Source organism: Malus domestica, chromosome 04 (genome assembly GCF_042453785.1).
Source record: "Malus domestica chromosome 04, GDT2T_hap1".
Lineage (NCBI taxonomy): Eukaryota > Viridiplantae > Streptophyta > Magnoliopsida > Rosales > Rosaceae > Malus > Malus domestica.
Window position 1 is genome coordinate 27,652,221 of NC_091664.1, and position 27,487 is coordinate 27,679,707.

General features: G+C 37.3%; 3 protein-coding genes across 4 annotated transcripts; 2 read left to right on the forward strand and 1 right to left on the reverse strand.

The window, feature by feature from the left end:
• Positions 1-269: 269 nt before the first annotated feature.
• LOC103433865 (putative high mobility group B protein 11) lies at positions 270-3,275 on the reverse strand. Its single transcript, XM_008372151.4, has 6 exons — positions 2,980-3,275; positions 2,486-2,561; positions 1,936-2,101; positions 1,673-1,810; positions 1,260-1,483; positions 270-789 (listed from the first exon to the last, which is right to left on the reverse strand). The coding sequence occupies exons 1-6, from the start codon at positions 3,126-3,128 to the stop codon at positions 559-561; spliced, it is 984 nt and encodes a 327-aa protein (XP_008370373.3). The 5' UTR covers positions 3,129-3,275; the 3' UTR covers positions 270-558.
• Positions 3,276-10,151: 6,876 nt separating this feature from the next.
• On the forward strand, positions 10,152-15,172 carry LOC103433866 (solute carrier family 40 member 3, chloroplastic). The gene is made up of 14 exons (XM_008372152.4): positions 10,152-10,623; positions 11,037-11,247; positions 11,363-11,426; positions 11,577-11,701; positions 11,785-11,874; positions 11,962-12,135; positions 12,247-12,321; positions 12,587-12,688; positions 12,775-12,892; positions 13,006-13,152; positions 13,723-13,829; positions 13,912-14,025; positions 14,510-14,812; positions 14,902-15,172. Exons 1-13 carry the CDS (start codon positions 10,433-10,435, stop codon positions 14,804-14,806), a joined length of 1,815 nt encoding a protein of 604 aa, XP_008370374.1. The 5' UTR covers positions 10,152-10,432; the 3' UTR covers positions 14,807-14,812; positions 14,902-15,172.
• Positions 15,173-21,013: 5,841 nt separating this feature from the next.
• LOC103434071 (acyl-CoA-binding domain-containing protein 4-like) lies at positions 21,014-25,228 on the forward strand. Of its 2 annotated transcripts, none has more exons than XM_029099006.2 (9): positions 21,014-21,459; positions 22,314-22,841; positions 22,954-23,019; positions 23,194-23,360; positions 23,447-23,603; positions 23,691-23,781; positions 23,878-24,284; positions 24,384-24,488; positions 24,710-25,228. In XM_029099006.2, the coding sequence occupies exons 1-9, from the start codon at positions 21,328-21,330 to the stop codon at positions 24,998-25,000; spliced, it is 1,944 nt and encodes a 647-aa protein (XP_028954839.2). In that variant the 5' UTR covers positions 21,014-21,327; the 3' UTR covers positions 25,001-25,228. The 2 variants fall into 2 exon arrangements, with proteins under 2 accessions (XP_028954839.2, XP_017187277.3); XM_017331788.3 differs by having other exon boundaries at positions 21,238-21,459; positions 23,688-23,781.
• The last annotated feature ends 2,259 nt before the right edge of the window (positions 25,229-27,487 follow it).

A 27,487-nucleotide genomic window follows, 5' to 3' on the forward strand; every position in this document is an offset into this window, starting at 1 on the left:
AAGACATTTTAACAAAAGTTCGCCCTTACCTACATAGGCGTTTGTCCACTAGGATACAATGATCTAACCTGTAACCAAAATTTCAAAATTCGGGGGTAAGCTCGTTTCTCGCGCATCCATCGGTCCTCTACGCGGTGCATTTTCTCTGTGCCGAAACTAACTTTGTCATTTCAAACATTTGTAAACACAGTCGATCATTCTCCATGCCTCTAAGAAGAGAAGATTCTCTTCAGAGAGAGAGATTGTTTAGAAATATCATGGAAGAAAAGTAGCGGTTGAAACAAAAGACGATTAGCTAAAAACCTTTCTTTACACCAAGGGAAGGGTCTAAGGATGCATTTTCGAACCCCGTCTGCAGCCGCTCACCACCAAAAATATAAAGGCTATGCTACCACATTTCCATCCAGGGGGAACGGATTTCCAAAATATACACGAAAAGACCGGCAAGATTGTAACATATATAAGAAATGTACAAGACCTACCTTCCCCGGAATAGAAAGAGTCTCGATTTCAAAAACAAACCCCAGCTGAAATTCTTGAGTCCTTGGGTGAACCACATTACTTACTCCAGTCAATCCCTTCTAGGAGACTTTCTTGAAAGTTCACTGCTAGATTTTGAACACATGATTTTTCTGTATCAGATTGCAAAGCCGCGCGGCAGTTCCCATTCCATGAACGTGAAGGCTTCTTTCCTCTTTCTGCATTTTGCATGCCCTGGTTTTCCTCATCAACCATCATTTCTTGAGCCACTCTTTTTTCATTAACCCTCTTACTTGCCTCAACATATGGCTGCAAGGAAAAAATAAATAAACACAATTACACCTACCGACACTCAGAGGAAGGACATCAATTGCAGAAAGAGAGGAATAATCAGCCTGTGTTTAAATAGTCATGCCGCCAAACATTTTCCACTTGATAAATTACTGATTGTCCTTCTAATTCTTTAAGAGGTTTATCTAAAAGATTCGCGATATAACTAGGAAGACGTTTCAAATACCACACTGCGGTATTAGGAAAAATATGTTTTTAAAATTTCAACACTATCAGTTGTACGAGGACTAATAAAATTTTGGGAATCAAATGCATAAGTTCTTGTTAACTTTGCTTCCAGACTCAGTTTAAGCAAATAAACTTTCCGATTACACTGGACCCGAATTGCACAGTTTGAAAGCTTCAAGGGAATAAAATAGCATATAAAAACGAATGCAACCAAGTGGCTGAACATTAACGTAGACTATGTAAAAGTTGAGTAACTCTACCTGTTTCTCACTCTCAGAGAGGCACCTCCATGCACTGACGGCCAAGTCTAAGACCCTTCGACCCTTAAGTTGCTCCGAAGCAGAACTTTTCAACCGCTCACATTCTTTCCTGAGGAAGATGGTATAAGCACTTTGTGTCCCTCGTGGAAAACCACCACGTTTTTTCATCTCTTTTTTCTGGGAGTGCAGCTGGGGGAACTGCTTCTGTTCTGCAGATGTAGAACCTAATCAAATGTCCAAATGTAATGTTTTAGTTTGCTGAATTCACAATTTTGCATCACAAAGAAAACAATCGGCCCCACGACCTTCTCTGTTCCTTCAGAAGTTTGATAATACCACTAAATGTACGGCTGCAACATGTAATGTTTTTAGTTTGCTGAATTCAATCAACCAAGTAAGCAACGGTGACATACCTATTGGTTGACAATTCTCTTTGGGCGTCGTCTTCTCCACATGAGAACTTTCAAGACTCGGTAACATCTGAGATGAATTATCCCTACACTGCCCTTCCATTGCTGAGACATCCCCAATATTATAAAAACTGGCATGACCTGATATTTTTATCCTAATCAGAAAAACAAAGGTAATACGAACATATTGAAAACATGCATTTCTCTAGAGCTTGTCTAATATAAAAATAGGCTCGAGAACAATTGGCAAGGAGTAGCTACTCTACCTAGAGTAGAAGCAGCGTTTGCATGAGGTTCCCTGTAGTAGTAAAGTTTTTCATACTGGTAGAGAACGAGTGCGTAAAGGTTTAAGAGAGGTTGAGAATCCTGCAGACTGTCACAATCCAATTTTAAGGCGAGTGCAACTTCGCCCCATCTCTCATCAGCGGTAACCTGGAAAGTAACCGTTATAGGTCTATTTAATATCTTGTGCTGCAACTTCATCCCTTCAAATTTTAAGGTGAAAAGTTGAAAACCACTTCATCTAATAAATGATTCTGTAACTGCATAGGAACGCGCTGTTAAGCGCTTCAACAATTCATGTTCTCTCCTAAACAACCAAGACATTCTAATTTCAAACTAGATAATCCCAAATCTGGAAGTTCGGAACTTCAGAAAACTTGATCGTTCCATGACTCAAAATCAACACAATCAAAGTAAACAAATTATTAGTCCCTTTTGGAACATCCGATAAAACACGAACGAGGTAATGGACTCTCTTTTTGGTTTTCACTACATAAATACGAAATAATCATCAAATGATTGGAAACAAACTACCTGAAGAAACCCTCCTCTTGCAGTAACTTCTTTGTAACACAAATGCAAGTCCAGCATTGATTGTCTGAGATCAAAACTGCACAATGCAACCAATCAGATATCGCTAACTGGGAACAGGTTAAATTAACTGAACCAGTATTCACCATTCCAATCACATAAGCTCCCCAAATATTCCACATGCATAAGTAAGTACAAGGAGGTTTAATATGCAGCTTCCGATTTCGGAATTAGAAAGTTCCAACTTTGCTTCTTGTGAACAAAGATTCTAACTTTTGCTTTTTTCTTCCCCACAAGTTTCTCAAATACCAAACATGGCACGCATGCATGCATACATACATGTACATATATGCATATCTGTGTGTTTGTGTGAACAAAACCCATCAAAAAAATCCTTGCTTGAACCCACTTGAGCAAATAATAAGAAAAACAGGAAAAAAAGAAAACTTAGAAGCCCAAAACAATTAAAAAAAAATTGCAAAAATAGCAAAACTCACACAAGGTTGAGCCCAGATGAAGTATGCAGCTTATTGAGTCTCTGATAGAAGCTGTCAATCTCCGAGTTCTCCAGCAAGCTCTTCCCATCAGACTCAGAAACTGTCACATTGGAATTCATGTTCTGTTTCTCGCTCTCACTTATTTCCATGTCTAGAGAGAGAGAGAGAGAGAGCTTTACTTTAATGGCTTCCAATCAACTCTAAGGCTTTACTTTAATGGCTTCCACTCAACTCCAGTTGTACATTTCCCGAAAAGAGAAGCCAGATGTCGACATATAGACATGCAGATTATGCATATGTTGCTGCAAGATGGATTAACTTGTGAACATACACTTGGAAGGACCGGGTACGTCAAAAAATCACTGTAGATGTTTTATATAAAATTAAATATAAGTAGTACATGATAAAAATTAATTGAGAACGGATATGATTGGAAGATCCAAGATCCTTACAAAGAGGATACTCTCTCGTATATACACGTAATCGGTAACCCCATGAAAGTTGAAACTAACACCTTTGACCAAAGCCTTTTGTATCCCAAACTAATCTTCCTTTCCAACTCAGGGGTGAATAACACCTCAGTTACGAGACACAACTCAATTATAGCTTCGGAATGGAAATTTTTTAGTATACTGCTTGTGTCGGGAATTTATGTGTTTTCCTATTTATGATTAACATGTTTTTATCGTACGAAATTGTAATTATAACTACTTTATGTTTTTAACATTATTTAAAGATGAACCGTTCATTTGTTATGTATATAAATGTCTAAACGATCTCTAAATTGAAATATTTTTTACAAATATGATTTTTAGATGATGATAAAGAATATGAACGATTTATTTATAATGTTCGTATGGTAAAAACACATTAATCATAAGCGAATGACAAGTAATTTTCCTATAGGAAACACAAACATTGTCTAAAATGAGCACATTTAAAGGCCCTTGTATAAAATGCCTTTAAGCAAATTAAAATTAAAGGCCCTTTGTATCAATAATGATTCAATTCTTGTTATGTCTCATTACTTCAATCTTCTGAACCACATAAAAAAAATACATGTATTATTATGTGGTTTATGGAATGTTATCTGAGTTTCTTTTAGATGTTACTTTGAATTATGTGACATCTTGTTAGTGTTATATGACTATGTGCAAATTAAATTAAATTAAATAAACTATGCTGTTACATTGTTATGTTCATTTGGGTTGTGTTTATTTGTTTATTTATTTATTTATTTTAACGATAGCGTTATTTGTTGAATTTTTTTCCTAACCCAACGAGAAACACGAAATTCTTCCGCATTCCATGTACCAAACACAACCCTACACCTTCTTCGTGATGCAAATCAAAATGTGCTATGCTAAAAAGTGGTAAAATGCATTAGTACAATAATATATAATATGTTGCTGCACGTGGTGACATATCCAAGATTTGAACTTTGGGAGATGTTAAATACAAGTTTTTTAGATAGGAACAAAGTGCGAAGCATGCATAAAAAAAAATTCATTTACTTATTGGGCTTGTTGTGCACATGTCAACAGATATTGGCATATACCGAAGTAATTTGATGAGTGATATAAAAAGAATTTGTCAAGTATTGTCGATGCAACATGTCAACATATGTCTAGCATGCATTACATTAAACATTTAATAAGCACAAAAAGGATTCGTACCAAACATTTGAAGAATTCTCGAAAAACCTCCACACGTATATTTTTTGAACTCAGGTGGTCTGTATTTCCATCCTCTCCTGGTTGCACGTACTTTTAAAATGTCGATCATTGGAAACTTTAAAACATGTTACATCTTGTTAGCGTTATAAATGTCCTTTTGTTGTAATAGTGAGTTGATGACCCGACTCATATTCTGAATGCTTACGTATAAAACACCCCAACCCCACACCTTCAAACTCTTTTCACCCATGAAATTTTAGAGCCACAACACAAACAATGCGACATAACAAGACCACTTTGAACTTTCCGCGGCGGACTCAGAAAACTCCAGGCATGGATAAGAGCAGCTCCAGCGGGAGCTATAACTCGGGGGACAGTGGGTTGAACAGTGCCATAGAGCCCGACGGGAGAGGTCCAGCGTGTGGCAGCCAGAGGGACAGGCCCAGCCCGAAGGAGAGGCCTGGCAACTCGTGCCAGCCCGAGAGCCCGAGTGGGTGTGACGTCAGGGCGACGTCACCCGTTTTTTTTAGGCGGACGGTATGGATCCTCTGTATTTCTGGGAAGTTGCAGAAGACGAAGAAGAAGATGAAGATTTGGAAGAAGTAGTGGGAGTCATCCACGACATCGGAGCCCGATCCTGTGCATCAGTGGGAACATAGATGGGTTTTACTTTATTTTTCTTCAACTTTTGTTTATGACCATTGGTGAAAAATGGAGTTCAGATATTATAATCAGAGCTAGCTTTTGGAGGAGACTGAGTTTTTACCTGCAGATGGATGAGTTTTGGACTATTGGCCCTGGATCTGTGAAGCTTGGGTGTTGGTGCATTTCTTTTGTTGTGGAACCGAGAGTCATCACAGAGAAGAAGAAGGAAATCTGTAGAGAAAAGGAAGGAGGAATATATAATATTAATATAATTAATAATATAATATTAATTTATACAAAGTAAATAATATAATATTAATTATAAATAAAATAATAATAATATTTTATTATCAATTGCTAGGGCTATTCACGAGATGCAAAAGGTAATTGCCATGGTAATTACTGTTCATTAATAGCAGTTACTGTTCACTTGGTGGATTAAATAGTAAATAGCCTGGGGGAAGGGCTCCTACACTGGAGTTGCTCTAAGGCCATGAAACCAAGCTAAAACCCACAAAAAATATGCCCCCATAAAATTATTGAAGTGACCAACTTTTTATCACCAAATCCCTCTCTTTCAATTGACCCACATAAATTCCACACCCAAAAACCCATTTTTTCTTCGTAGTTCATGGAGTCTGAAGTGTTTGGTGTATTTAACACAATACATTGAAATGAAGGAAAGCTTATTTATTGATATCTCCGATAAGTTACAAATATGTACATATACTTGAGTCAAAATAAACAAACAAGAGGGAGCCTTCACAAAGGTTGCTTAGGAGAAGTCTCAGCAGTCGGTAGAGCCCCAGAAAGAGAAGGCACCGGAGGGGGATCATTCGGAGCCTCAGTACTGGACAGAACCCTAGAAGGAGGAGGCATCAGAGGTTGATCATTTGGAGCTTCATTACACGGTACAGCCCCAGAAGACGAAGGCAATAAATGCCTTTGGAACAAACCCACAAATCTCTGATGATCAAGTAAAACCTGACCATCAGATTCCTTCATCTGGTCAAGCTTCCTCTTCATGTTTGTAGCATAGTCATGTGCGAGCCGGTGCAACTGTTTATTCTCATGCTTGAGCCCTCTAATCTCCTGTTTGAGACTCATCACTTCAGCCGCCAATGATTCAACTTGGCGGGTTCGAACAAATAGGCGTTGGGCCATATTTGACACAGAACCTGCACACTGAACACTAAGAGCCAGAGAATCCTTAACAGCCAACTCATCAGACCGTTTGGAAAGTAGTCTGTTATCTTTGGGAGTGAGAAGGTTCCTGGCCACTACCGCAGCGGTCATATCATTCTTCATCACGGAATCTCCAACGGTAAGAGGACCAGTAGGGGAGACGAAGGATGGGCGCCATATGTTGTCTGGAGAAGGCGGGGCTGCCTCTTCAACAAGGTTCAAGTCAAAACGACGGTCGGAGGGGCCAGACATTTTCAAAGGTGTTGAAGAGAGAAGAGGTCGGACAAATCAAGATCTTAGAACTGCAAGAATGGAGCTTCTACTGGTGGATATTCAAGTGTGCTTTGGAACTTAATGTCAGCCCCTATAAAAATCTGCACTCGATAAAGCTTCAGAAATCGAAGAGGCGCCTACTCAGAAATCGAAGAGGCGTTTACTTTCTCAAAAGCTGGGCTGCTCAGAGACCACGAGGGTCGATCTCAGAAATCGAAGAGTCGTGTGCTTTCTCAAAAGCTGGGCTGCTCAAAGACCACGAAGGCCGATCTCAGAAATCGAAGAGGCTTGCTTTCTCAAAAGCTGGGCTGCTCAGAGACCACGAGGGCCGATCTCAGAAATCGAAGAGGCACCTACTTTTCCAGCCCTGTCAGCACCTGTCACACGCACACTCAGCTTTGCGGAAATTATGGGCATTCTGTCGAAGATTTCTGGCGAAGTAGAAAGCACATGAATCGTACTGTTCAATCACCCACTTCCCACACGCAACAGTAGCTCATGGGTACCACATATAACTCTGCCAAAGTTCTCTGACAAAGTTCTCTGACAAAGTTGAGACACGTGAAGCTTGCAGCTCCCACTACATCACTCTGACCAAGAAGGGTAAAAGATTAGCAAAGAAACAACACTAACAAAGTTTAGACACATAAATTTTGAAGGTCTAGCTACCATATTATTACCCACAAGGGTAAAGGAACGGTACCACTGCTGGATAATTGGAAAGTCCCGGTGTGTCAACCTCTGTGCTTTGTGGCAAGGTAGACTAGCAAACATGCCCAACCTTTACTCACATTCGAGAAAACACTCCCAACAAGATTGCTTGCTCCAAAATCGAAGAGGCACCGCCCTCCGAATCTCGAGAGCCAGACTCCTAACATGATTACTTTCTCAAAAATCGAAGAGATGGTAAAGGAACAGTACCACTGCTGGATAATTGGAAAGTCCATGTGTGTCAACCTCTATGCTTCGTGGCAAGGTAGACTAGCAAACATGCCCAACCTTTACTCACATTCGAGAAAACACTCCCAACAAGATTGCTTGCTCCAAAATCGAAGAAGCACCGCCCTCCGAATCTCGAGAGCCAAACTCCCAACATGATTACTTTCTCAAAAATCGAAGACACCGCTCTCCGAATCTCGAGAGCCAGACCCCCAGTAGGATTGCTTTCTCAAAAATCGAAGAGGCATCGTTCTCCGAATCTCGAGAGCCAGATCCCCGACAGGATTGCTTGTTCGAAAACCGAAGAGGCACCACTTTCCCAACTTCAAGAGCTGGATCTCCTTGGATAAAGTTTGTCTGTAATCTTCACACGCAACATCAGCTTTCCAGATACCACAGACCACTTTTTCAAAGTGCTCTGACAAAGTTAAAACTTGTGAAGCTGGCAGCTCCCACTACCGTGCTATGACCAAGCAGGGTAAAGGAATAGCATTATTACTTGATTTTAGGGAGACTCCTATATATGTCGACCTCCATCCCCAACGGACATGCAGACCTGCAAAAATGCTCAACCCTTCCTCTTATCTGAGAGGGCACTCCCAACGAAGTCTTTCGAAATATTCAGCTTTCTTTCCCCCCGATAATACCTCTGTAAACAAGCTATACTAGAGCAAGAATATCTCATATCATCAGGGTTAAAAGCAAGAGTATCTCATATCATGCTTTTTCCCTGTCTTTTCCTTTGGCCTTGTTCTTACCTGCAAGACAAGGAGAAAGAGAGCAATCAGTCAGCACTTGGAATCAAGCTTCCAGCCAGGAACTGACTGCCTGGAACCCCTTACCTGATTACTTACCTGGTATTGCTCTCGAGTACTCATCTTCAACATCTTATGCTTCCAGGGAAGATCCCGCATCTGCATGAGGAACAGATAGGGCAAGTGAGAGGGATACAAGGAAGCATGTGGAGACAAGCGTAACAGCACACGTGCCGATACATCCATTACTCTGTCAAAAGCAAAAGTATCCCATATCAACAGGGTCGAACGTACTCTAAATTTGATGGACTTGTTTTGACCCTCAAATTCTTCAGTCGGCCTTATCTCTGGAGGAAACCAGAAAACCCTCCAGCCCAGTTCAAGAATAAGCCTGTGGAAAGTTACTTCTTCAAAAGCAAAAGTATCCCATATCATCTCTTCTCATTTTTCTTCTCTTTATCCTTCTTGCTGCCTGCAAGATAGGGAGAATGTGAACAATCAGCCAGAGCTCTGATTGCTTACCTTGTCTGTCACATCTTTCAGCAGATCCTCTAGCTCGGCGACTTGGGGGACTCCTACTGCATGGTTTGTATCGCGCTTGACCAAGCCTGAAACTACAAGTAAGCTTCAAGTGACATTGATACATTACCTTGTGCGTCTCCACCAGTTACAGATACCACCCCTGGATGGAGGAAGAGTACTTCCAGAGAAGATGCCATATCTACCTATGAGACAGATAAGGAAAGTTAAGACGATACCACACTCCAGTACTTAGAAGTTTCGTGGTTACGAGATCATTCTCCCACAATATTTCCTAATGTCATTTGTACTAAATCATTCACTTGTACTCACTAAAGGAGAGCTTGAACCTATGTACTTGTGTAAACCCTTCACAATTAATGAGAACTCCTCTATTCCGTGGACGTAGCCAATCTGGGTGAACCACGTACATCTTGTGATCGCTTTCCTATCTCTATCCATTTATATACTTATCCACACTAATGACCGGAGCAATCTAGCGAAGATCACAAAAAGTGACCGTTTTCGCTACCTAGGATTTATCTTGCAAGAGAACGGAGAATTAGATGGAGATCTCAACCATAGAATACAAGCTGGATGGATGAAGTGTAAGAGTGCATCCGGCGTGTTGTGTGACCGTCGTAGGCCACTGAAGCTCAAGGGAAAATTTTATAGGACGGCAATAAGGCCAACGATGTTTTTATGGCACAGAATGTTGGGCGGTGAAGCATCAACACGTACACAAAATGGGTGTAGTGGAGATGAGGATGCTTCATGGGATATATGGGCACACGAGAAATGATAAGATTGGGAATGAGGATATCCGAGGTAAAGTAGGAGTAGCCAAAATTGAAGGAAATATGAGAGAAAATCGGTTCCGGTGGTTTGGACATGTGCAAAGAAGGCCTACTGACGCTCCGATTCAAAAATGTGACTATGGGACAGAGGTTCAGGGCCGAAGGGGTAGAGGAAGACCTAGGAAAACTTTGGAAGAGACCCTAAGAAAAGACTTGAGTACTTGGATCTAACGAAGGACATGACCCAAAACCGAGCGTAATGGCGTTCTATGATTCATATAGCTGACCCCACTTAGTGGGAAAAGGTGTTGTTGTTGTTGTTGTTGTTGTTGTTGTTGTTGTTGTTGTTGTTGTTGTTGTTGTTGTAGTTCATGGAGTCTGAGAGAAACCCATCTGTTATTGGCTACAATTCTGCAAGGCAAACCCAAAACATCAGAAAAATCTTGATTTATCTGAACCAAGTTCCTATCTTTTGAATTACAATCCAGAAAAAAATTAACCCCAAAAGACCATACTTTAAGCTTCTTTTTAAGCTTTGCGAGGTGCCCTCTGTGATTTTCTGAGAAAATTTGAGAAACTGAGCAAAACGGTAGCTTAGTTGTGGAGGCCGCATGAGTGGGCAAGAACCCAACTGGGATTTGAAGCTTTGGAGCCAACAGAATCAATGGCTTCGGGTAGCGGTTTTGGGGTTACTCTCTCACAGTATTCTCTCTCCTTCAATTCATCTACTAGTTTATTCCCTGCTTGCCGGGCTTCTGTTTCATCGAGGCAGCCACGGCCCTCCTCTCGAATTCGCTATCGAATTGATTCTGGCAGATGGTTGGGCTTGAGGCACCTTTCTGTGGGTTCTCAGAGGTAAGCTTTGTGGTTTTTGTTTGTATGTCATTTGGTTTGCTTGTGAACGTGAAAGAAAATGGAAGTAAGTTATGGAATTTTGAAATGTTTTACTTCAATTGGTTTGGTAATCAAATATGTAATCAAGTTTATGATAATCTTGTTAGATTGATGAAAAGTGAAGGAGAATGGGATGAGTAGGGAAAATAAGAGAAACTAGAAGGGCAGAAAGTTTGAATTTGGATTGTTATATCATAGTGGGACTTGTACTTAAATCTATCGAGGTTTTTTTTAAGTTTGTATAAAATAAATAGATGGACCCTTTCAAGAGTTCAGTTCAAAATTTTTAAAGCAAAGGCAACATTGTAATCGAAAAAACACTACGAATCTTGTGTTTATGAACAGTGTTGCTTTTCCTGTGCCTTGGATAACAGATTCGACAGTTTTAGTTCAAGGTGTTCGATAACCAACACCGATGTACACTTCAACCATGTGGCTACTGACAATGAGGTCCAGGAGGAATCATCTGTTGCAGAGCCTGGTTGCTCTGGTTGCTCAGTCCCAATTGTTGATATGCTTGAGACCGAATCTTTGAGTTTACTAACTGAAGATACTTACGTAGATTGTCTCTTGACGACACTGCCTGTAAGTTACAAGATGGTCCATGAACCTTTTCTTTTTCTTTTTCATTGCCATTTCAGTACTGCATTACTGTTAAATCTTGTCAGATTTATAATGTCATTTTTTTTCCTTTGCTTAGGTTTTATCAAAAGAGGAGCAACATACGCTTGCAGCTACTCCGGCCCATCCAATGGGATTATATGGTAAGAGCCTTCCTTCGATAGTTCAAGTAAAGCGTGGTGATGTATCTTTCCTAAGCTGTCTTTGATGTGTCATTTAAATAATAAAATAGTTGATGTGAATGATTTGGAATCCTTGAGGTGATTTCTGATCCAACGGGCATAATTTTTCAGCTCTCTATGCTAGTTGCCTAGCTGGAAATTTAGTGGAGCAATTTTGGAATTTTTCTTGGCCCTCTGCTATCGCATTGATATATCCAAGCCTTCTACCAGTGGCGTTCATGGGTTTCTTTAGTAAGGTTGCTATTGAGATAAATTAAGTATATAGGAAAAAGCGGTAGGAAACATTACTTCCTAACTAGCTCAAATTCATTTTAAACAGCTTGCGATAATTGCTGGAGGCCCCTTAGTTGGCACACTTATGGATCATTTCCCCAGAGTACTTGCGTATAACTGTCTTAATATTATCCAGGTGAGTAGTTTGGTTTGCACTGCACCCAAAGATGTATGCAGGACGAATATTCAAACTTTTGTGTTCTAACTGTTTTCTTTCATTCAGGCAGCTGCTCAGTTGTTATCTGCGGCGCTGATAATCTATGCGCATTCTGTTCCTCCTTCTGTGTCATCCCTTATTCACCGCCCTTGGTTCATTGTACTTGTACTAGCTGGGGCTGTGGAGAGGCTATCTGGTGTAGCATTGGGGGTTGCTATGGAGCGTGATTGGGTGGTGCTGGTACTGTCATTTTGTCGTTTCCTTGTTTCGTTAGGATACTCATACACATGCACGCACATAGTTTTATATCCTTCCAAGTTTTCTTTGGCTTAAACATTCCCATGTAAACAGTTGGCAGGAGTGAACAGGCCAATTGCGCTTGCCCAAGCAAATGCTGTTCTTAATCGAATCGATCTTCTCTGTGAGGTATTTTCTAATCTTATGATCATTTATTCTTTAACAATACCTCCATGGATTTTTCATATGTGGTTAATGGCGAAATATTTGCCCTTTTATTTGAAATTTAATATGCAAATATTCCTTAGAGTTTACAAATTCTAGGCACATGGTTATGGTTATTCTAGATAATATTTGGGCTAATTCCAGTAGATGCTACTTTAGGTTAGAACTTAAAGAAAAAAATGATATTTTTGGGGGAAGCTTGAGGAGATTTATAACTTTGTATTTACAGATTGCCGGAGCATCACTATTTGGCATTCTTCTATCTAACTATGACCCAGTAACATGCTTGAAATTTTCTGGAGGTTTGATGGTGTGGTCATTGCCTTTTGCGGTAATTTCTCTTCTCCTTACTCAGTTTCAATATTTTGCTTCAAAATTGTCACTTTTATTATTGACTTAAGAATTTCCATTTCTCAGATTGTTCTCGCATGTTTGACCAACAAGCTTTCGAGTGGGGTTCTTGACCGCCCAAAATGTTCACAAACTTGTTGTAGAACGTCTACAGAAGTATCTCTGTTTGATACCAATGATATAGGTAAATTTATACTTCTATCTTTTATATAAGGAAGTCTGACCACCTCTTTTGTAATCGAAAGATACTTCTGATACTGTCCTAAGCTCCCAACTGGTTCTGTTTTCTGGAATCAGTGGATAGAGGTGTGGCAGCTATTAAACTTGGATGGAAGGAGTACATGCAGCAACCAGTTCTTCCTGCTAGCCTAGCCTATGTACTGCTCTATTTTAATGTTGTACTCACTCCAGGCAGTTTGATGACAGCATTTCTAACGCAGAGTGGTACTTGTCATGCCTTTTAGCCTTATATTTTTTGGTCTGAAATTTGTCGCCTTTTACATGCATTTTATGAAAGGCCTTCATTATTTTGCAATTAATTCAAGGCCCAGGTTCTGAAAGCACCTAATAGCTCGGTTAGAACAGGCTCTTATCAACATGCATTTAGGAGTAAACACTATTCATCGTGCACGGGGGGGTGGGTGGGGGAAAGGAATACATGGAAGGAAAAATAAGGAAGTTCGGCCCAAGAGAGTCGGACCCAATAGCACGCCACCCTGAAATATACCCAATTAATGCACGTGTTAATAACAATAAATTTCATTTGTGATGAGAAAAAGCTCTTAAGCACAACATCTAGAAGTCAATAACCCTACTGATTCATGCATATTGTTTATTACATCCAGAGTGTAGGCAAAAAAAGGAGATCACTTAAATCGTGCTCTAGTGTGAATATGACTTCATCATCGATTTTCAATTATAGATATGTATACGCCTTTTCTGCTGTGGTTATATAAACCTTTTCGTTGGCTTCTTTGTAAGCCCCATTCTAACTCCAAGGTATTGTGACAACAGGTCTAAATCCATCTATTATTGGGGGTTTTAGTGGACTCTGTGCTTTTATGGGTGTTGCAGCGACATTTGTGTCGGCAAGCCTGGTCAGGCGACTTGGCATCTTAAAGGTTGGCTAATTTGCATTGTTATCATGTTACAGTCCATTGTCGCATTATAGTCTGTCTATAGCTGATGGAGCTTCTTTTCCAGGCAGGAGCAGCGGGATTAATATTTCAAGCTTCACTTCTCACCGTTGCTGTTGCTGTTTATTGTAGTGGATCTTCCTCCCAGCAGAGCCCCCTTCTATTCTTCTTGTGTTTGATTGTAAGAATTTTTATTTATCATTCTTTTTTCCTATATGAGATTAAGAGACTAAATGTGAACTGAAATACAAAAGCTTATGAAGAAAGGACTTAATAGTTAAGAAACAAGATTTGGGATTCGGATGATAGTTACGTATGAGCTGCTAAGAAAATCAAGTAGTGAATCGATTGGGAATGGGACTTATGATATTAGGTTAGATCTGAGAGCATGATGTGGAATTCTTTTCAGATTTGGGGATTCTTAGACTGATCTGCTATATCTGTACATAATTTAGATAATGTTGAGGCTTCTTTTTGTGAGGAGATTTCAGTGGTGACTGCTGCCTGCATCAGCTAGTCATCAAAGCAAACGTTTCAATTGTAGTGGCAGATGCTCCACTTGCAATTATATGTACTAGAGAGAATATTGGAGAACAGGTGCTTTTTGTCACGCTTTTTAGACATTTTCTTGTTATCTTTATTTTCGTGTACCTTTTTGTATGCAGGTATTATCAAGGCTGGGGCACATGTCGTACGATGTTGTGGCAGCACAGATTCTTCAAACTGGGATTCCATCATCCAAAGCAAATATTATTGGCACAACAGAAGTTGCTGTTGCTAGTCTGGCAGAGTTTACAATGTGGGGAATTGCAATAATTGCCAATGACGTGTCACATTTTGGCTTTCTAGCAGTGTTATCGCTCCTTTCGGTGGTTGGGGCAGCGTGGATGTTCTGCCGGTGGTTGTTGAATCCATCAGACGAACAAAGAAGTCTCTTCTCTTTTGATGCTCGGTGTCAATAACTTGATGTAAGTAGTCTTTTTTACATGATTGAGGCTATTAATTCTTGTACATTTTACATGTCAGCCAAGTCTGAATGAACTTGCACCATCTGCAGTTTTACTTTCTATGGGCCTGGTGCAAAGGCTGTTATACGTAATCAGAACCAAGATATAATAGCAAGACCTTTTACGATGCCGACGTGTACTGTGAGGTATATTTTGTTGCTCATGGTCACAGTTCATACGTTTTCTTGGCTAGAATCTGTAGCACGCCTTTGTATAATATCTCATATAGATACGGATTAGCTTCAACAGGCTCAACTTTGTACATACATTTTGAAACATTTGTAAAGCATTTGATTTTATTCAAAATCGTTCCCCCGGCAATCACGCTTTATTCGAAGTGCGAACTGAATGTCGTCACAGGGTTGCTGAAATATCGTAGTGAATCGTATTCCAATATTCCTCCGGGGGCTCCCTCGTTCATGGTAACTTTGCATCTTGTTCCCCCGGTGCATCATGGCTTTGTCATTAAAGCCATGAATGCAGTAAAAAATCAGAAGAAAAAGCACCAAAAGTTGAAACATTAGCGATCCCTTTGGTACGTGTACACAGATGAAAAGCTGTGGTAGTTTGCATCAATAGTTTCAAACGGGTAGCCGCTGTACCAAAACCAGCTTCTAGATTCCTTGCATCCATCTTTTGCCCTTGTTTGCACAGACTGTTGTAATTGGAGGGATGGATTTTACATATCATATGATGAGAGAGGGAACATATTCCGATTACATTCAAGATTTTGCCCACCGACTAACAGTTTGTAAACTCCATCTCTTCAGAGCATTTCCAATGCTAAGACCTATATTTTCATATATGGGTCTCAAAAAGGTAGCAGATTTACGTATTTTAGTTTTCTTCTCCAATGTGAAGACTTAAATCTTAAGACTCATTTTGAGTTTTAAGATTTGAGTCATTGCGTTGAAGGAGAAAACATTGAAACAATTTGGGTTATGTACATTGGAGATGATTGGACTCAATACTCAAATCTCATTTTTCTTGGTTGATTAATATTTTTTTCTAGTTGACATGGAGTTTTACATTGAACTAAAATCTCATATTGAAATCTAAATTTTGGTCCCACTTTACCTCGAAAGCAAAATATAAGTTTTCATGTGCATTTGAGATATTTTGCATTATATTTGGACTTAAATATTTGAGTCCTTGCATTAGAGATGCTCTAAAAAACAAATAAATGAACTTGACTTTGTTGATGTAAATTATTCCCACTAGGGCTTGTTGACGATTACTTTTTTTTTTTTTTTAAACAAACGATATTATCTACACTAAAGGGAAATGGTATAAGCTTAACCTCACAATATAAGTGGAAATAAGATATTTTTCAGTATCCATTCAGTTATATTATGACACGCCTTGTATCGTCTTGTGTTTCGATAACATTGAAAAATATCTTCGTTTAATGCTATGCCAAAAACTTCGATAACAATAATGCATGCAAGGCAGTGAGAGCCTGAGTCCTGACAGTGGACATAGAAATTTGCCAGATTGCGTTGTGGCATCTCCCTCGTACATATACAAATACAAAACTCTTCTCTTTTTCTTGGGAGGGTGCAAGTTTAGAAAACCGGATTATGTTGTTGCTATACATCTGGGGGCATTGGGTTTCCAATTTACTAACAGTAACAGCACGTACCCGTCACGCTTGCTTCACCTCTTCTTCCAAGAACACATAAATAAAACTGTTACCGTCAAACTCCTATGTTAGTGTTTGTGCCATGCATGGATATATTAACACTTTAATTGAATTTATTTATTCAAAGACTATTGATTTCAGCACCTCTGAATCTAGGGTAAAATATGGAGTATATTCGGTTATGTATTGTAATTTATATCTCTTAAATTACGTGATATGATCTTGTAATGTGTTAAATATGAAAAATAAGATAAATAATTGGTTAAACAATGTGTTTTTAATTTGATTTTACAGTTATCAGAAACTAAACTTGTGTTGTGAATATCACAATCGCCAAATACATCATAGTATAAACATTAATAATATTTTCTACAACAGTATATACGGTTTGTACTAACAAAAATTTTATGGTACTTCAAAATATAAAATACTTTAAGTGTTTTAATCGTCAAATCTTAATGTTTTTCATCAATGATCTAACTGTTAAAAAATTTAAAATCTAAAACTCATAATCACCGTATAAAATCGCTAAGACCAATTACTCATCGGGTAATAAAAGTCCTTGTAACCAATTAGGCATCAGGTCATAGTAGTAGACTAGTAGCCGTCGTCAAAAATATGAAATGTTGTAGAATTTGACCATCTTCATGTTCAAAACGTTTCACTAAAAAAAATGGGGTCTTTTGATATGGGTCCAAAGTAACTAAAAATTGAATATATTTCAAAAGTAGGCCTATAAAATTGGACCTATTTCAAATTTTTCAAAAAAAAAAGGTTGAGGACTCTCTTTGACCTCTCTAAAAACTTGACACGTTTAATTTTTGTTTTTTTTTTATTCCAAACTTTGCAGATAACAGAAGTTAATCTAGTTAATGTTTGTTTGTGATTGGATAAGTGTCACGTTTTTAGAGAGTCACAACTTTTTTTTAGGACAGAAGATTTGAACTCGTATAATTAATTTCCAGAAGTTAACCTAGTTGAGGTTCGTTTGTGATTGGATAAGTGTCACGTTTTTAGAGAGGCCATAACTTTTTTTAGTGCAGAGGATTTGAACTCGTATAATTAATTTATCGACTTGAAAAATGCTAAGGAAATTTTCTTAAAGTGAAACTCCTTATTGACTCTCTACCATCTTATTTTTTTCTCAAATGTTTTATAATATTGACCATCAATCAACGTTAAATTATGAGGTGATAAATTTTTTATAAAAAGGTTTTACTTTTGATAGCTTGTTCAACATTTTATCAACAAAATTATATGTCACTTGAAAATGAAAGGCTTTGATTTTTGACTAATAATCATTAGTTTTTCAAAATTAAGAGAAACTAAATGCTTGCTTTACTTCTGATAAGATAGTTGTCATTCATGATTTCATTTCAATAATCACTTCGCTTAATTAATCTACTTACACATACTTCACGTGTTTTTACTTTTATTTTATTTTATTTTATAAAAAAGAATAAATAACTAATATGCTAGAACTGTTTTCATTTGGAAGATGTCCTTTTTATCTTCTTGACTCTCTGACCGTCCAAAATGTTACACGATAATTCAAAGTTTATTTTTTATTCATTTTTTAAATATCAATTATCTCGGATTATGAAAGGTTAAATGTAGTCTTTGATTATATTTTAGTTCTTTAAAAATTAATATTATAAAGAATACTGTAGAATTAATTTTCTTTCATCTCTTACCATACATAGCTATATCTCCCTATATTGGCTTGAAATGTGCATCATATCTCTCTATAATGTCTAGGCAGTTAGAACTACAACCTTGATTTGAACTTTTGTTTTTTTGAAGAATCTCCAGTTTGGATTAGTGATCTTTTGTCGATATTTTAAAAGTTGCTAAGAACCGCCTAGTTTGTACTTCTCAGTTAAGTTAACTGGTTAGCTTGGGTGGAATATGGGTTAGAATTATTAGATTAGGTTAAAATATCGATTCTCTTCTATTATAACAAAATCGAGTTTGAAAACTCGCTTCTTTATTTACAACACATTTGAAATACAATACAATGATAAAGATTTAAAAGGTTAGCTGATTAGTATTCGGTTCTCTACTATTACAACAAGACAGGATTCTAAAACTTATTTCTTTCTTATATACGAGAGTTTAAATACGTACAATCATTTCCAAATAACAGGCAAATTAGAAAACTGTTCTTTCTTTGCAGATTGAACTTGAGGGTCTACCTACGACATACTCCATTACTTCAATCCGTTAGATTCAACCCAAGTGTCTGATCTAACGGTTCTAAATGTGTAAATTGCAGAGAAAATCACATTTTAACCTACTCATCTAATGCTTCTCCTACTTTTGGAATCAATTCTTTTGTTTTTTCGTTGGATAAGATGAATCAAATTCTTTTTCACTTCCTGTGAAAAAGTCAAAAGTTTGGTTCAAATCACGAGACATTGGTTACATTGGTTCTAGGCAGGTCTGGGCTGAAATTAACAGTGAACAGTTAAGCTGCAATCTCAGTTTTCATCTGAGGAAAAAAAAAAAACAAACAAAAAAAAAACTATGAATCTCTCTCTCGTATGTGGAGAAACTGCAACTTTCAGAAAAGAGGAATGTGAAGGGACTTTTCCAAAAGAAAATTTTTCATGAACTACCCATCATTTTACAGTATAGCATTAAATATATTATTATACTGAAAATATGAGGTTTAGGATGAAAATTTCGACTTTTGGGAGAGTCTCACTGTCATTTCTCTTCAGAAAAATAGAGATCAATGTTCAAGAAGAAGCCGGATCCTATTTGTGAGGATTTCGAGAATTCGTAAATCGTGTTCATTTGTTGTACATCGTGAGGTAAAAAATTATTTTAAATATTTTGATTTAAAATTAAACACAAATAATATTTGATAAAAACTGATCATATGATATACAATAAACAAACACAATTCACGAGTTTTCAGAAATCACCAAAAAGTATCCGAATAGGATTCTGTTAGGTTCAAGAAAACACCCGAGCCTTTCTGAGCTAAAACCAACACCAGTCCCATTTCCCCAAAACTAAAAAGGAATTCCCATAGACACAAAAACCCAACACACCAACACTTCTCCCAAAAACCCTTTGAAACAAGAGACACATTTCTAGATGCAGGATATCAATAACTTCAAAACCCACGCACCTTGAAATTGAAAAATAAAAATTTATGAGAGAGAGAGAGAGATCCACTCCCATCAATCCCAATATCATATCACACTAAGGAAAAAAATAAGGAAAGAAAAATAATAGATAAAATATATTTTTAAAATACCATTGTAAGTTTATAAAAGAATAGTATTAAAGAGATCAAATTTTAAAATTAAATGACATATTTATTTTTCATAAAAAAAAAAAATTAAATGATGTATTATCAACAAAAAAATAAACACTTTAATAATGCTTACGTAATAATTTAATTATCAATAACTATATCATTTAATTTACAAATTTATTTTTAAAAAATTTGTTTATCTAACATTATCGTATATAAAAATAGAAAGTAAAGCAGCTACCTTCTTCTCACCCAAAAAAAGGGCACTTACCTTCTTCTCCATGACCCATGCTCTCTTCTCTAGATTACCTGAACTAAACCAAACACTTTGTTCATCATTCCCCACAACCCACTGCCCCCCACAAAACATCATTTCGCTTTGACAAGTGTGAAAAGTGGACGAGACTGACTTGTACATTAGATAATGAGAAATGATGAGGAAATTTCTTCATAAGTTGAATTCTTTATAGATTTTATGCTATTTCGTATTTTTTATGTAATATTTTATAATGTTAATATAAATATTGACGTTAAATTGTGATGTTTTATAACATTTAAAAAAAGTTCACTTTGAAAGGCTCTTCTTACTATTTCTCATAGATAATTACTACAAGGAAAAACAAACAAAAGAGTTACAACCATACATTTCACATTTCCATGATTTTACATCACTTGTAGGAAATTCCATCCAAGCATATAGACTTATCATCTATTCGACCAAAAAAATATCCCCCATTCATTTCAATATATATGTACTTGTTGTAGAGAATAACATGAAAGCAAGACTAATTGATTAATTAGCACGCAATTAGGTAGAGAATCTTAGGTAGAGAATCTTACAACTTAGGCTGTCACTGTAAGAATATCCCAAATTAATAAAAATGTGTCGAAAGAGTTCAAACAAATAGTAGTGTTTGATTAGTTTGAAAAGCCATTATAATAGTGTATAAAATAATAAAACCACATCATGTAAAAAATTTAAATAAATAGCAGAAACGTCGTTACAGTGATATTTCAAAATAATAAAATTGTGTCACATAAAAAAGGTTAAAACAAAGAGCAGTGTTTGTTTAGTTTGAAAACATCACTATAACAATATCTACACATATAAAGGTTATAACAAACAACAATGTATAATTGACTCAAAAACATCACTTAGCAACATCTCAAATATATTATAAAATTGTGTCATATATAAAAATTAAAACAAGCGTTTGATTAGTTTGAAATAGCGTATAACAAACCTTCCTTAGCTGGAGGGGAAAAAGAAATGATCTTTCTTTCACCACGAGCTTCTGTTGGTTGCTTGTTGGTTGCCACAGCGACTTGGACTTGAAAGCGCCCATCTTTTCATGTCTTTTGATACTGATAGTTGATACATCACTTTGCCTTGTTCATGTCCTTTATTTTTTTACCCCTTTTTTCATCTCTCTCTCCCCCTCTCTAATTTCTACATCATTGTCCAACACTGTGTTCAAGTAATACATATACTCAAGTTTAAGTCTTGAGAGAGAGAGAGAGAGAGATAAGAGAGAAGAAGCCAGAGAGAGAGAGGAGAGAGAGAAAATGGGGTCTTTGGGAGGTGAAGCTGCAAGGAAGAAGGCAATGTGGCTCTATCCAAAGATCATGGGATTTAATCCTTCTGAAAGATGGGGGCACTCTGCCTGCTATTCTCATGGGGTTTTGTATTTTTTTGGGGTATGCTTAAATCTTCTTCCATGAAAATTAACTTTTGCTCCTTTTTCTTCGTTTCTAATAATTTTCCACTGCATGATATTTATCTATGTGCTTATATATATATATTATGTATGCTCATGTACGTGTATTAATTCTTCTGTTTTTCAAGTATGACATAATGCAGAAATGTTTTTTCTTCTGAAAAATCGATTCCTTGATGCATGTTTTGGTCAAAACTCTAAGTAATATATTTATTTTTCTTGTTCCTGTTATCTGGAATATGGCTATAATTGGATGATGACAGACTTGCTTTTTTGAACTGGGTGTTGTGGTTTCCTTGTTTCTCCTCCGATTTTAATTCTTTTGACAATGGTAGAATGCTTTTTCCTTGATTCCTGTATATTTCTCTTATTAGTAAGGACACTTATGCGGAAGCTGATACTTGTCTTCCAGCTTTCCTTGATGTAGTAATTACCATATTTCATTTTTCATTCTTCCTTTATTTTTAAATAAAAAAAAAAGAAATTAGTTTTTCCTTTTCCTGCATTAATATTTGTTTGGAAAATTTAATTTCTGGACATTATTAAGAGGAAATTAAAGAAATAAATTTGAAGCAAAAGTATATGTACTTGGCTCGTAGTATGCATTTTTCTGAGTCGAAAAAGTTTCATAATTCATATTTTGTTTTACTAATTCTAAACCTTTATTAGGCCTATTTCTTAGATATTAGACGTCATCAAACATCGATAATTGCTTGGCTCTTGTAGCAGACTATGAAATCCTACATTCCATATGTTGAAATCGGGGTTATTAGATGACAATCATGTGATGTTTTGCTATATCTTGATCTCATCCTTGTAGTTTGTCCAATTTAGGGATGCTGCGGCGGCATGCATTTCAGCGATGTTCTTGTGCTTGATCTTGAGAAAATGGTTTGGAACACTCTTGTGTCAACTGGTCAAGGGCCTGGTCCTAGAGACAGCCATAGTGCCGTTGTTCTAGGGCACAAGATGATAGTTTTCGGGGGAACAAATGGCTCCAAGAAGGTAAATGATCTTCATATACTGAATCTTGTGACCAAAGTATGGACACGGCCAGAATGTACAGGTACTCCACCTTCACCCCGCGAAAGTCACACTGCCACCCTTGTTGGTGACGATAAATTAGTGATATTCGGGGGTAGTGGAGAAGGTAAAGGAAATTACTTGAATGATCTTCATGTCCTAGATCTCAATACCATGAGATGGACTTCTCCTGAGGTGAAGGGCGATATTCCTGCTCCTCGAGACAGTCATAGCACAATTGCGATGGGGAAGAAGCTTCTTGTATATGGCGGGGACCGTGGTGATAGGTATTATGGTGGCGTAGATATGCTTGACATGAACACACTGACTTGGTCAAGGGTATGGTTTCCGTTTATTCTGTCAGGACTTTGATGTTAGTTTAGTATATGAATAATGTGCAGTTTCTTGCAAGTTTTTGAGTCTAATGGAGGTTGTGGTGGTTTTGCAACAGTTGGCTGTTCAAGGATCTTCACCGGGTGCCAGGGCAGGTCATGCAACTGTTAGTATCGGGACAAAGGCAAGTAAATTTATGTATCTTTTCAGAAAAAAATACATTTCTAGCGCTAGTTTGGTAATTATCCATCTTTGAATCAAAGTAAATGACCGATTTCGTATATGGCAAAGTTAAAGTATCACCTTGTAACATTTATTCTCAGAAGAGAAAGCAATTGACCTACAGGAAAAATTGCAGGTTTATGTCATTGGAGGGGTTGGAGACAAACATTATTACAACGATGTTTGGGTCCTAGATGTGATTACTTGTTCGTGGACTCAACTTGAAACATGCGGCCAACAGCCACAAGGGCGATTCTCTCATACTGCTGTTGTTACAGATTCTGACATTGCCGTCTATGGAGGGTAATTAGCTATGTGAATTATACAGCTTAAGTTTGGCCGTGTCCATATAGTTCGGTTCCATCTTAATTTCTGGTTTCAACTTGTAGGTGTGGGGAGGATGAGCGCCCTCTGAATGAGTTGTTGGTGTTGCATCTTGGAGCAGAACATCCCAAAGGTCGTTACAATGTTTCTATGTGCAAAACTTTTGGAAGCCATTGGAACCAAGAGAGGCGGAGGATCTCAAAAGGAGCAGATTTTAACACGGTACAAAAGTTGTAATAGTGCAGTACTTTAGTGCATCCTTTATGTTTTGATAATGACGAGGAGTGTTTTTGTAAATGCTTAAAGCAGAAAACTATGCTAATGGGGAATCATGTAGCAGTACGAGAGACAACACACGAACCAGAATCAGAACCCAAACAATCTCTCCGGTTCAAATCAGGTATACACGAAATCATATAGTATAAAATTCATACCTTTCTAGTAGGTATACACGAAATCATTGTTAACGAGTATTCATTCGCAAACATAAATGTAGATACTTTACATCCAAAGAGGAGAAGAACCACAAGTACAAAATCAATAGACCTCGAATCAGAGCAAGAGGAGCATTCTCTATCACTCTCCCAGCATTCGTCACCATCACACTCGGATCAAGAACAGATCCCGAATCCTAAAGTTGTTGATTCCTCCCCAGGTTCTCGAGGTTTTCAACTGTTTAAGAAATTCAATCATAGTCCGAGCAATAGCCAATCTCCCAATGTCACAAGCAACCATAAAGATAATAGAAATTCTGCACGAAGATCTGCAGACCTTAACTTGTTAGGAGAGCATCAAACTGAACCAAAGCGAGAACCGTATCTTCATGCCAACTTTGGTAGACCAAGTATGCAATTTCAAGCGGTAGAATCGAAACACTTTGAGGCAGGGCCTATTCAGAACATGGTATGCATTCCTTTAATTTCACTTTCCTTCGGTAATTGACAGAAACTCTACTTCTTTTTACCATGCTCGGCTTTTGATTGGGGTTTTGTGTCTTCTTAGATGGGTGCTGAGGTTCAAGGCAAAGTTGATGGAGCATTCGACTCAGGTTTCCTAATGACCGCGATGGTTAATGGAAGGCTTTATAGAGGAGTCTTATTTGCACCAGTAAGCTTCCCTATTTCAACTACATTGTAAAACCGACACATAATGATTAGAGAAGTGATTTCTGCGCGCCCCTTTTCTCCTTCTACACATGTATTTTTATTTTCGTCAACAAAGGTGTGCAGGGGGAGAAAAAAATTGTCCGAAAATCACACTTCCCATTCACTAACGTGCTTGCAAATCAACGTTAACTTTGTTTATGCAACTGAATGTGCCAAAACCAGGGACCCGAGATCATCTCAAGACGGCCAAATTTCGCTTCAACAAGCCAAATTCCCATTTCTGAGGCAAAACCATTTCCAAACTCGAATCATTTGGAGCCACCCTTGAAGCTATCCGAGCAGCCAATGAGGAATTCCATGCCGGGGTCCGGCCTAGGCCTCAGGCAACCTCAGGCGACTCGACCATTTTCGCCCGTTCGAGCCAATCCATCTGTAGCCAAGGAAAGAAGTGATCTTCCTGGTGTGTTTTTAACACTTGGAGGACCAGGAAGTTTACCTGGTGGATCTTATTAGAGACAACCACATATATATAGCATAAATTTCTATGTTAACTTGGTCTTTAAGATTCTGTAATTTTAGATAGGTGATGTAGGCACATATTAGTTGGTCACACGTTAATTCTTTTGTGTCAAATGATGATCTGCTGGTATGGTGCCTGGAGTCAATGTAATCTTATGAGTTTTGCTAGTTATGATTTTCTTGTATATTAGTAAATGAGCTTTATGATTATGGTTGTGTCAAGATTCCAGACTCGTTTGAACGTGCTTATAAAATGATTGAAAACACTTCTAGAGAAAATGGTTTTGGGTTTTAAAAGCACTTCACGAAGTGTGTTTTTAGGATTCAATAGCTCTTTTACTCAATATTGGTTTCAAAAACATGTTCACCAAATACGTTTTTAGTAATTTTAAAAGCAGTTTCAAACGATCCATGCTATCCTCACAGCTTATTTGCAAAATATTTCTTGAAATATATATGAAAAAAGGCAGAGACTTGTAAGACAAATTTGTAAATTATGTATAAAGATATGTTAGAAAATCTACTCTATTGTGGATTCATAATTCATCTTGTCTAATTCTGTCAATTTCACATTTTGGCATAAAAAACAACGGACTTAATTAAAGTCAATTTTCAATGATTACAAAATATCTTATCCAGTCCCCAAAGAAAAAAGAAAAAATTAATTAGGTAAAGTGGAAAAGAAAAAGGTGAAATATTCGAAGAGAGCATTTGATATGACAAAATTGGGTGCACAAAAGGAGGAATGAGAGAGCACCCGCGCATCGCGCGCTACTGTCGTGTATGTGATGTCTAGGAAAAGAGGTGCCTCAGAGTCGCTGTCAACCGTCGGATCTGTCATCCACGTCACCCCACCAGGGTCCTTTGTGACTGACTGATTGATCGTTGGTAATGGTCGTCAGAGCGGTCACTCTAACGTCCCCGGTCTTGTCAACCAGACACATACTTCTGCCCCGTCGCAGGCGGTGGCTGCGTCAGCCACGTCGGTTTTCTCCCTCCTGACCCGTCTGCTTCGGATGCCCATTTTCCTCATTTCTCACGGGGACGGTCGTAACTCAACAACACTGTCGGTTCCAGTTCATTGGGTGGGTCCCACGAGACCAGCAAACGTGGGGCCACTCTTTGGAACGTACGTGTCAACTAGGATTGGACAAGATGAGAAGATTGCTGTCTGACAGTGTAGTCCAACTAACTTGATCAAATTTTCATTTTATTCAAACGAAGAAAAAGTAAATAATTTTAACGAAAAATCATATTTTTACATTAAAAAATCAATCATGATACTATTTACTTTACCTTTTATTTTGTCATTTTCGTTAAAACTTAAAGTTTTCAAGCTTTTTTCATTAGTTTTCCCCAAAAAAGTATTGAGTAGAAAATGAAAAGAAATCTAATGTCCAGCTCGAAATTTATCTGCAAATAGCGTTTATCGCACTGGTGATAAGTAGTTAAATCTATGTACTTTGATGCGGGTTTAATCCCCACCAATCTTTTGCTTTTCTTACAACTAACAATTTAATTTAGAAATGTTATCGTTTGAACAAAAATAAAAAAATAACTCTAAATGATGTTTTTATGACAACACAATAGCTATAACTATTTTAATCTGTTAGACGTTTGAGCTAGTAGCATTTTTGGATTATTTATGTAGATTTAGAAAATTTCTTCTATGCTTTGTAGTATTAAATGTTACAAGTGTTGAATGATTTGTATTGATTTGAATTGTTGTGTTTCTTGTGGTTTCGTAAATTAAGGTCATCAATTGCTCGTAGCATGGAAGCAGAACACATAGACTTTAAGTTTTCAATGAGCTTTATTGACCAAAAAAAAAAAAAAGTTTTCAATGAGCTGTAAAACTATTGAAATTTCTTCTAAACAGAAAGTGGCCGGAAAACAAGTCTCTTAATTATAATGAATATTGAAGTGATTCAAACCTGAGTGTAATCAGACGTACACTTTCATCAATTATTCCAACCCACATTTGTAAGAAATAATAAGTGACTTTAAGAAATGGTGTTTTGCCAATGAGGCTAGTGTAAGAATTTAATATACATTTTAATAACATAGTTTCGCACCACAAAATTACGGAAACTAATTTTCTTATTTCTCTTTATTGTTTGTTAAGTTCAGTTTCTCAAGGATTGAGCATTCGTTGTTTAAAAGTGAGTCTCACACTAATTTATAATGAAAAATTTCTCATTCGCACGTGAACGACTGACCCTAACATAACTCATGCATTCTTTATCATATGACTAATTGAACATAAAATTGACCAAGCAAGGCTATTTCTAAATAGAAAATGTCATTCTAGTGTTCAAGTTCTAAACCAAACAATAAATAATCCTTCACTTTTTCAATATCGCTCATATTTTATAAAAATTGTCTATAAATCTTGTTCGTTTTCTCTAGAGTCTTTTAAGTCTTTTTCGTGGCGGTAAAATTGAACTCATGGTTATTAATTTTACAGTTACCATATGTTTC

Coding starts and splice junctions, on each gene's coding strand:
- LOC103433865 (XM_008372151.4), bottom strand. CDS start 3,128: ATGGAAATAAGTGAGAGCGAGAAACAGAACATGAATTCCAATGTGACA. Junction 2,102..2,485: donor CAAGAGGAGGGTTTCTTCAG/GTAGTTTGTTTC, acceptor GTTACTTTCCAG/GTTACCGCTGATGAGAGATG. Junction 1,811..1,935: donor AAACGCTGCTTCTACTCTAG/GTAGAGTAGCTA, acceptor TAAAAATATCAG/GTCATGCCAGTTTTTATAAT.
- LOC103433866 (XM_008372152.4), top strand. CDS start 10,433: ATGGCTTCGGGTAGCGGTTTTGGGGTTACTCTCTCACAGTATTCTCTC. Junction 11,427..11,576: donor CCATCCAATGGGATTATATG/GTAAGAGCCTTC, acceptor ATAATTTTTCAG/CTCTCTATGCTAGTTGCCTA. Junction 11,702..11,784: donor TCATGGGTTTCTTTAGTAAG/GTTGCTATTGAG, acceptor CATTTTAAACAG/CTTGCGATAATTGCTGGAGG.
- LOC103434071 (XM_017331788.3), top strand. CDS start 21,328: ATGGGGTCTTTGGGAGGTGAAGCTGCAAGGAAGAAGGCAATGTGGCTC. Junction 21,460..22,313: donor GGGTTTTGTATTTTTTTGGG/GTATGCTTAAAT, acceptor TGTCCAATTTAG/GGATGCTGCGGCGGCATGCA. Junction 22,842..22,953: donor ACACACTGACTTGGTCAAGG/GTATGGTTTCCG, acceptor GTTTTGCAACAG/TTGGCTGTTCAAGGATCTTC.